The sequence below is a fragment of the Musca autumnalis genome, unplaced genomic scaffold (genome assembly GCF_047663935.1).
Source record: "Musca autumnalis isolate F117 unplaced genomic scaffold, ASM4766393v1 scaffold_1, whole genome shotgun sequence".
In the NCBI taxonomy this organism is placed as follows: domain Eukaryota; kingdom Metazoa; phylum Arthropoda; class Insecta; order Diptera; family Muscidae; genus Musca; species Musca autumnalis.
Window position 1 is genome coordinate 34212632 of NW_027411644.1, and position 11078 is coordinate 34223709.

The following is an 11078-nucleotide window of genomic DNA, read 5'->3' on the forward strand; positions in this document are numbered from 1 at the left end:
CCACTTTTGCTCCTGTCCATAGGAGGAAGTCTTAAATCCCGGCCAAAGGCCGGCTACCTTAAGAAAACTTATAATTTTGGAAAAACTTTTGTTCGCGTAGCCCACTTTTGCTCCTGTCCATGGGAGAAAGTCTTAAATCCCGGCCGAAGGCCGGCTACTTAAAGAAAACTTATAATTTTGGAAAAAATTTTGTTCGCGTAGCCCACTTTTGCTTCTGTCCATAGGAGAAAGTCTTAAATCCCGGCCGAAGGCCGGCTACTTAAAGAAAACTTATAATTTTGGAGAAACTTTTGTTCGCGTAGCCCACTAAATAAAAATTATAAATAATCATTACAAAATTAAATTACTGATTCAAATTATTAACTGCATTAGGAAGCAATACTCATGAGCTTTAAAACGACGCCCATATTGCATAGGTTAATAATGGCGATAAGACTAACAAAGTCAAGACCAATATCTCGAGAAGTATGGACTCCCCCTGAAAAAGCTATATATTGTTGTAATCTGAAGCAAAAGTCGTAATAGCAAAGAAAAGTACTCACCACGAGCTTTAAAATGATACCCATATTGCCCAAGTAAATATAGTAAAATGTCAAGACCCATATCTCGGGAAGTATGTACTTCCCCCGGAAAAGTTATATATCGTTGTGATCAGGGTCCCAAGGTCTACCTATGGTGAAAATTTCAGCCCGATCCGAGAGGTGCCCATAAATAAAGTAATGGTGCCAAAGTAGGACTTTCCCGAAATGTCAAGACCCATATCTCGGGAAGTATGGACTTCCCCCGGGAAAGATATATATAGTCGTGATCAGGGTCCCAAGGACTACGTATGGTAAAAATTTCAGCCCGATCGGAGAGGTGCCCCTAAACGAGACTTGTTCCTTTCTACCAAATATAAAGTCCACGGATTTTAGTTCAGAAAACTGGAGGATATAAAACGTTCGCCAGGCCCAGTGGACACTAAGATCACCTTGGTGCCACCTTCCGAGCTACCTTTACTATCTGTTATGGTTAATGAGCTAACATGTTTACTCAAAAGAACGTTAAAAACTTGAGTTGGGCATTGGGCTAATAATCCGTCCCTCCAAAAGATCGTATTACGCAAAACAAAGAAACAGAAAACAACCCCCCTCTTAAGTTGACGACCTCGCAAAAGTTTTATGGATTATAAACAGCGAATCTGCACCTGGAATGTTCGGAATCTTTGTAGAAGGCGCAGTTTACGCTTTGGAAGGTGTACTTGAAAAATACCAATATTACTGCCATACAGGAAATACGATGCATTGGGAAAATCATCAAAAGAACACCTAATGGCCCCGGCACATACGGTCCGAACAGACCAAAGATATATTTTTTGAGCGCTTAGGAGAAACGCATAATTGTTGTCCAGTACATTTATTTTATGCTATTTTAATACCGAAATTGGAAAGGAGAATAACTTTGGTCCAACAATCCGACAATTCAGCCTTCCCAGTGAAAATTCTGCCAAACGATCAGGTTGATAGTCTTCGCAGCGACAAAAACATTGCAGTTTGCAGTACCGGATTTAAGCATCTCGACATTCATCGTTACGAGGAGCTAACATGGACTCCGATCACCATATTGCTACGAACGGACACAACACGGAAGTTGAACATCGGTAAGCTGCAGTCCCAACACATAGCCACAGCATATTCCACTCATCTGGCCCCATTGTTTAATGCAAGTGCACGTCGACAATGTTGAAGTCATTTCTGTTTTCAAAATTGTACATCTTCTGTATTTGTTTTTGTACGTATCCAATTTGATTTTGAATAAATTTATTTTGCCGTTTGTCAACTTTGTCAAAACTGTTTTGACACAATAGGAGGACCTCAGGAAAAAATTGTAATCAGATGTTTGCTGTGCCCTACCTTTTAATGATTGTACCATGACACATCCAACGTTTGGGTAAAGTTTTGTGTTGGGCATGTGAAAAAGCATACAAAAATATGTATATGTATAAATCAACTATGATTCATCAGTAGTAAAGAACAACCGGAAGTATCAGGTTCAATTTGTTTACCATCAGACAGAATGAGTTTTGGTTTAGCTCCATTAATTATTCTGTACTTCGAAATAATATTCTGCCGACGAAGTTACTAGCCTAGATGCCTTTAAGAATCGACTCTTAAAATATTGTCATGATCTCATCTCGATGTTCTGCACAGTTAAGTTTCACTAAAATATGCTTCTTGTTATTAATGTAACAAGCTAAACCGTCATCACGACGTTCCAAATTCACATTAGAAAAGCTACTATAGAAATCACAATTCCAACCAAATCAATTAAACCATCAGGAAGCCCACTAATAAGAAAATCTGTACGATTCAATCTACGGTGCAAGGCATTATTTTCCGCTTTTAGGAGCTTATTCTCATCTTCCAGCGCTTTAACAAACGTTTCAACAACAGTAACTTTCTCATTGCACCTTGCGATATCATTCTTTATTTCATTGAGACAGGACATCATTTCCGCATTCATGTTTTCAATAGCTGTCTTAATTGAGCTAAGCTCTCTCTGACACACAGCAGTGAAGGAATCCAGTTTCTTGTTAATATTTTGTAAGTCATCTGAAGTTGCACTACGGCTATTTCGGATTTTATCAAGGTTGGATTCACAAGTGGTGCAGATAAAGGCGCTGACTTCAATTGCAGCAAGATCTTTTTCACTTAAGTTTGCTCAATGTCCATGCACCCATTTGTCACAAATATTGCACTGAATAGAACCAGGGTCACAGGTTCATTACATTTACATTTTTTCGCTGTAGGAATATTGTTTAGCAACAACAGATGAGGAATAACAAAAAAGGATTTCGTCTTCGGACGGCTCACCGTGAAGACATAAAATTACATGTAGAGACTACGCCTACGGGCTTTAAAACAAAATGGCGTCATGTTGGGCTATCGCTTGACATGTGCGCTTTCGAAAATTAACTTATATAATTAGTGATTACGCCTACGGGCTTCAAAATAAATTTAATATTTACTGCTTGTTGTGGCGATATAGCGGTCAATAAACCCGAGAGGAGTGTTCACTCCTATTCAGGTTGACAACTTTTAAACACAAAAAAAAAGAATAACAGAAAAATACAGCAACAACAGCAAGGCACTTCCAGTCAAAGGAAAGAGAAACAACAGAATAGCAAAGAATAAAACAATTGAATAACTCAGTCAAAATTTATATATGGAAACCACAGCATATGAATTTCAATTTGCCGGTACAAAATAACTTTTTCGCAAAAACACTCTATTGTTTACAAAAGCCAACAGTTGATATTTAAGACAAAAAACAATTAAGCGATCACCTGCAACCGAACAGACATTTACTCAGGCATAGGGTTGCCTCTGCTTTTTAAGAGGAGATGATCTTGTTGTCCAGAATACAGTAGCATGGATCTATAGAAAAGAAGTAAACACAATTCTTCTGACGTCTACAGTTTTTTTTCGAGCTTTTGGTCCATTTTCTCAAGAAGTATGGACTTGCCCCCGAAAAAATTGTACCGTCATAACTAGGGCGACGATTCCTTAAATTCCACTCTTCAAGCTTTGTGTGGGTCCGATGTAAACAATGTTCGGACATTATCAGAGTCTGGAAGAAATAATACGATGTACAACGTTTGGACCAAATCGGTTTCTCCTCTCGAGGGTTACGCATTTGTTGGGCCATTATCTCAGGAAGTATGGACTTGAATCCAAAAGAATTGCGCAGTCGTTACAGGGCGCGCAAAAAGAACTTGTGCAAAAAAATTCTAAAAGATTCGAGACGAGCTGTTAAACCTTTATATATACCTTTTCTAAATGTTGTGTGGGAGGTGCACGAAGGAGCCCAGCAGAATTTTATGGAAGTGGTTCCATGAGATGCCATGATTTCACTGGATCTTTTGCATTGGTTCAAATGAAGTCGTGAAAGATCCGATCTTTTCATCAACATTTGAACCCATTCAAAGGAAGTCGTGATAGATCCGATCTTTTCATCAGTATTTGAACCCATTCCATCGATCCAATAGAGATGAATTTTGTGTTTTTATTTATACACATGTACATATATTTTCTTTTACTTATCTAAGATTTATTAAAGCTGTGTAAGATTTATTACGGTGGGAAGTCCCAATCATTGAGCAAAAAATAGAGTCGGACTGCAATCTTTGGTATTATAAAAGTTTTCTTGCCTCTAGAGAGCCCTGCTCTACAAGTCGATTTGTAAATCCCTACAAAACAAAAAAACGTACATTTCCAAAATGTTCGTAAAATAAAATTCACGAAATAGTAATTTGCAGTTAGATGAATCAATCAATCAGTTGCGGAGGAGTTGAACTATGTTGCGAGCAGCGGCGGTGCTTAAACTGCAACAGCTGGACGGCCAAATGTCAAGTATCTCAATAAAGTTCTCAATCCGTCGCTAGCCACACACATCGTTCCCGAAGTCTGGAAAATAGGTGTGTCTTTTTACGTGATAATTTGTAATAATTATTACGAAATGTTACTAAATGCTGTCTTTTTACACAAAAGAGAGCGAATTGAGAGAACAATTTTGACAGTTGTTTGCTGAGAAATTGCTAAAAGTTACTGAAAGAATTTTTCCCAGCAACATTTAGCAAGTTCGATCAGCTGTTTTTTAATCATCTGCTAATGGTCAGCTGCTCAATGTTTATCTTATTTTTGTGAAAAAATTCTATAAATATTACAATTCAGCTATATTTATTGATTATTTTATTAATAATTTTTTTATTTAAGAACTTTTTCATTGCTTTGTAGTTAGTCTTTCTTTCATGCATTGGCGCCAATGTTTTTCTTTGGTTCATCAACCGTTATCTTGCTAAAGTTTACTAAATGCTGTCTTTTACTTTTTCTCTATTTTCGTATCAAAGAGTAAAATCTCTCTTACTCTCTGAAAACAAGTTACTGAATATTTATTACTGAAAAAGTAAAAAGACACAACTAATATACCAGCTACTGAAGACTAGCAAGGATGACAGCAAAGGTGAATCGTGCAGACAAATTTCGCTTTTGTCGCCCGTAGCAAAGGCCCTTGAGGCTTTAGTCCTCCTCAGCATCAGAAATAACTGTCTATTTGCCGATCAATAACATGGGATCCGCAAGCAGCACAACAACTGCGCTGCACGCCATCTCCACACATATTAGTCGAGGACTCAATCAGAGCAAGCCGTGCGATAAAACAGTGATGATGGCGCTTTTCTTCTCAAAACCCTTTGATACTGTCAAGCACTCCACGCTGTTTGAGGTCATCGAGCAGTTTGAAACGTTGGATAAAAATTATATGTGTGTGACACCGTGCATAACATCTGCCTATCATGCGGCACAGGCCCGCACGACCCGCTGCACCTTTTCAAATGCCCTACCAAACCTTCTAACAAACTTAAGTATGTAGCTTTGTGGTTACAAACCATCGAAATTCTTACAACTGACATACAAACATATAAACTACTGTTACAACAACAAACTGCAATTATGGATGTAAACTTTTTTATGATAATTAAATAATAGTTATTTCAAAAATTCCTATGAATTAATAAATACATTTTCCATTTTCCGAACAACACGTGAAAATTTCATGCCAAAGGGTTGGTGAAAATGACATGCTAAAGATTAGTGAAAATGCTATTCTAGGTAATCGGTTAAGATGTCATGCCAATGGATTGGTATAGATGCCATGCCAAAGAATTGTTGAAGATGTCATTCCACCGAGTTAGTAAAGATGACATGCTTAGGATCTGAAAATGAATTGCATCTTTTGGGGGTCACGCTCTTGTAAAAAGAATGAGTGAAGATGCTAAAAAAATGACATTCCATTTCACTTGCACCCATTCTTGAATAGCATCTTTAGCATCGAACATTTTGCTGGGTTTGAATAAATAAAAAAGCCATGAAAATCATATTTCAGTACAGCATTTTCCGAACAAGACGTGAAAAATTCATGTCAAAGGTTTGGGGAAAATGACATGCCAAAGATTAGCGAAAATGCTATTCTAGGGAATTAGTTAAGATGACATACCGAAGAATTGGTATAGATGCCATGCCAAAGAATTGTTGAAGATGCCATTTCACCGAGTAAGTGAAGATGACATGCTTAGGATCTGGAAATGAATTGCATCTTTTGGGGGTCCATTTCACTTGCACCCATTCTTGAATAGCATCTTTGGCATCGAACATTTTGCTGATTTAGTCCATATTCATAAGCCTGCCTTCTAAACGACAACACAAAGTCAAACCCCAAAACATAATTTTGCGTAAATTTCACGTAAAACTTCTCTGTAAAAGAAAACCCGTTTTCAAATTTGAAAACTCATGTTTTTTTCGGGCTTCGTACTAGAATAATTTCTCGAGTAGAATAATAATTTTTCGAGTAGCTATGGCATAAAGAAGAAAATATTGGTTGTACCGATGATATTTTTGAAAATTCTATATTAATTTTTACCTATTTCGCCTTTCAAAAAACAGGTTATTATTAAATTAAATACTTAAAATTTTATAGCATATATGAAGAAAAGACAAAATTTTTTAGTTTTCCATAAGAAAAAAAATTAAAATTTTTTTTTAAGCTACATGAAAGATTTTTGGTACATAGATTGGGAAAAAAAATCCCATTCTTAAATCTGTTCGAGATACTAATTTTGGTTGTTGCGCGCAAAAGTTATGGCGGTTTCAATTCTGATAAAAAGAAAAAATCTTTAAAAGACTGCAATCATTATATTGAGATACTCTCTTAATTAGGGGCTCCCTACGTAATATATGATTACTGAGGCCCCATAACATTAGTGAAAAAGTTTTAAGTTTTCGCGGAAATTGAGAAAGAGTTAAAAAAATTGGTACTTTGCAACTTGTTTTAATAAAATTCAACCTGTTTATGCATCTGAAAAATATATAAAAAATATGTACGTAATCTATACATCGCGAAGATTCAAATGAAACCAAAACTATACAAATCCGTTTAGTGGTTTTCATATTATAGCAAAAACCAAAAAATATATTGAGGAAATTTATAAAATTTTTGCAAGAGAAAATATTTATTAAAATTTATTTTGTGAGTTAGTTGAAGAAAATGTAGGAAAAATAGGTTAGAGTTATTTTTCTATTTTAGTTAATTTTCACGCAAAGAATCACATTTTTTATTCTAATCACTTCTCGAATACACGCTAACATCTAGCGGAAGATATGGGTATCGTTCAAATAAATGTTGGATTCCTTTAAATGGGGTATACTCTTGAAATAAAACTGTATCGGGTAATGTTCATTTTGAAATGCGTGTAAATCGCGAAATCCTCAAAATCACTTGATGCGCATGCAGTTTACCAACACAGCGAATTCTTCTCTTTTAATTTGTACACATTTGCCAGGATTTACTTTGGCCGCTAAGATGTAGCTTCGTCTGCAGTTTAGTGTGCAACAAACTGTATAACGCTTATAATTTGCACAAAGTGCATACACTTTTTATGCGCATCCGATTTCACTATCAACCGTGAAAAAATACATCGATCTAAACATATTTCAATAAAATCCATCAAGAACCGTGGATGTAGCATCACACAGTATTTTTTGGATAAATCGGATACAGCTCCCATGCCACTAAATTTTTCAAACCGCTGTTTTCGCACAAACGCGATTGATGATTCACTTTCTTCATTGAAATGGAAACGATCCACATAAAACGCGAATTAGTCAGCGATATTTTGAAAAACATTTTTCGCAAATTTTTCAATTTTTGCAGTAGCCATTTCCGCCGTTCTAGTAGATGGATTTTTACGATCTGTGATTCATATGATCCGGATCGTCGAAAAACTAAAATATCGCGGGGTACCAGCACACTCAAAACGATATTGTAAATACTGTACCCAAAAAATAGGTTTTTTAGAAAAAATATCGCACTAAATTTTGGCCTTTGGCAGTAGATTACTCTGCTGCTGTGTGGGCTACATACTCAATATACATATCAGATTATGCGAAATCGCGAGTTCTTTAATCATATAATTGGTTTTTCGAAATATCCGAATGCGCGTCCCAGTTACATAAAAAATACAAAAAACACCTGAAATCCGGCTTCAAAATGTCAGCATCCATAAAAGGTGGATACAGTGGAAATTTTGGAAAAAGATACATTAGAAGTGTAATCTTCATTTTGTATTCTCCTACTTTTACTTTGAACAGATGTCCGTCATTTGAATGGTTTAATCAGAAATCGAATAGCAATGTAAAAAACCTGTTTAGATTCAACGTGTTTTTACCTATGGTTTTTCCTTTACGCGATCGTAACTACCACGTAAAAAATAAATTTTTTTGCTAAATTTTTGAGCTTTGTACAAAAACATCTAAATTAATCCAGCAATAGTCATAGTTACTGGTAAACTACAATAGTTCGCGTATTATAATAGTGCAAACCTTGGCTTCATGGAAACTAAAAAATTTTGACTTTTCCTCATATATTCATTGTTATTAAACTTCACAAAACAAAAAAAAAAAAAAAAAAAAAAAATACAAAAACATAACTTTTATTCGAGTAACTATGGCATAAAGAAGAAAATATTGGTTGTACCGATGATATTTTTGAAAATTCTATATTAATTCTTACCTATTTTATAATATGTTGATAATATACATATGAGTAGTTATGATGTAAAGGAGGCAAATTATAATCAATGCAATAATTTTTTTTTTTAATTTTTATGTATAGTTTGTAAGAACAATAATGTTTAATATTTTATTTATAGAGTAGCTATGAAGTAAGGTGGAATCTTTGTAATTATATCTGAATTGGCCATTGAATTATCCATATGGCTTCGATTGCAAAGTAATGAAAAATAAATAAAAATAAATAAATAATTCACCATCCTACCACAAAAGCGCTCTTATGGCGTCCGTATTACCCAAATAAGTTATAATCGAAATTCCGTTTAAAACACAAAACTAAATACGGACGTATTTAGGCATACCTCTAAAGTCAACGTTTAACTTTCACCGTAAACGAAACTCATTGACCACTTATCTGTAATCTCTCTTATATTCAAGAAAGCATTGACTTTCAAATCCACTCTGGTACCTTGACGCAATGCTAATACCTGCCCACTTTGCTCTGACGAAATCACCAAGTCAAGGCCTTTAGCATGTTGGTTACTCTTGTTCCAGTAATTTAACATTTTCATGAAACATTTGTTGAATTCATGGTTAAGAAGGGAGAAAGGGAGGTTTTTGCAACGCAAAAATTTTCTTGTTTGTTTTGTTTTGGTTGAAGTTTCAATCTCATTTGATTGTTTTTAAGTCTGGAGTATTACCCCAATGGCTTAAACTTCATCATTACTTTCTGTTACAGAGAGTAATGTTTTTCAAAACGAACTGACAGTGTTGCAAAATTTTACTGATCGCTACCATGATTTCATCCCGGCGAAAGGAATTATCAATTGGGTTTTCAGTTTTTGAAATGATGCCTTTTTAGCGAAAAACCGAACGTTTTAAGTGTCTAGTATTCTCAAATAAATGAGAATCACACTCACTTTTCGGCAAAACATCAGAACAAAAATATTTGGAACAAATTTTCTGTAAAATGAGTTTTACTGCCCAACACGACTAGGCGATATGAAAGAGGCCACATTATGAATCTCTTGCCTCTTAAGGAATGTTTGTGCAATAAAGTTTCTATTGTATTGGTTGTGACCTTTTATGAGGCTCCGAAAACTTTCCAATTTGTTTTTTCAATGGGCTCCCTTTTTTGTCACATTTATTCAACATACTTCCGTAGTGGCCTCCAATCACAATGATGTTCACATTCCCCTGCGCATACTCCAACAAAACATTATTTTCTGTCAAATATTATTGCCCCCACTCAACCCAACGGAGTTCCATGCTTATGTTAATGCAGACCAATCATAACAATGATGTCATGAAAAGCTAAAATTAAACATACAAACCATTTCGGTTTTTTCTACAAGCCGTGTAATTTTATTAAGCATTACATTTATTTATCTTTCTCAAATTTATGTTGCACAAAATCTGGTTTACATGATGGTGTTGTTAGAAAGTCTATAAACTTTCTAATTACAATACAATATTCGAAATAAAAAAAATGCACATACATATCAATAAACGAGTATTTTTTGTTATTATAGTTTGTATAAATAATAAAAAAAACTATTAGTATCTAAGGGGTAATAAAACTGAAAGCTAGATGAATATTCTTGACCAAGAGATCTTTTCCCATATCTCTCTTCTATGTATGCCTTACTTCTTTTTAGCATTGGGACTTGTCGATTGAAAAACTGATGAAGCCGACATCAGATTTTCAATATATTGACCCAACACCTGATTCTCGGAACGTAACTTGAGATTTTCTTCCTTAACCGAGTCAACACGTTGTGACAAATCATCCAATGTGTTTTGTAGCTCCAACACTTGTGTTATAAGACGTGCTTTTTCTTCTTTTTCATCTGGACTAATTTCTGGCTCCAGTGAATTGTGCGAGTCTGGTGTAGAGCTGCGATTGGTAAACGAAGATCTTAAAGAATCCATGGAATGTCCAATGTTATTGGTTGTCTGATTGTCGTCATCGTTAATTATTACTAGAAATAACAAAATAATTATGGAATATGTTGTTAATTGCATATTTTTGTTACCATTACCTTGTGGGTCGTCGTCTGCTAATGGGATGGGTTCCTGCTCTTGCAATTTGTCAATTAGCGACATTTTGTTTTTGTAATAAATTATATTAATATTTTGTTTGTAGTTTGGATTTGAAATCGTTTTTATTTTAATATTTCCTATTTTTCAATTTATTTTCTGCAGTATTTTCCTCCTTGTTTTCTTACTTTCCACATACATTCACAATTGTCGAAAGATTACTAATCGCATCATTCACAATAATAAGTGCCAAGTTGTATTACATTAACAATAGTTTACAAGTTGGGGTGTTGGGGTAAATAGATAAATTATTTTTAAATGACAATGAAATATATACATCTATTTGTTATATAATATCTTCTAGGTCTTTGTACTTTTTAAGATATAAAATAATTATTTTATTATTTTGTGTGTGAGGTAATTCATTTTCTCACT

General features: G+C 34.8%; 1 protein-coding gene across 1 annotated transcript; it reads right to left on the reverse strand.

The window, feature by feature from the left end:
• Window positions 1–9945: 9945 nt before the first annotated feature.
• LOC141390467 (short coiled-coil protein B) lies at window positions 9946–10870 on the reverse strand. Its single transcript, XM_073963422.1, has 2 exons — window positions 10646–10870; window positions 9946–10585 (listed from the first exon to the last, which is right to left on the reverse strand). Exons 1-2 carry the CDS (start codon window positions 10707–10709, stop codon window positions 10248–10250), a joined length of 402 nt encoding a protein of 133 aa, XP_073819523.1. The 5' UTR covers window positions 10710–10870; the 3' UTR covers window positions 9946–10247.
• Between the last annotated feature and the right edge of the window lie 208 nt (window positions 10871–11078).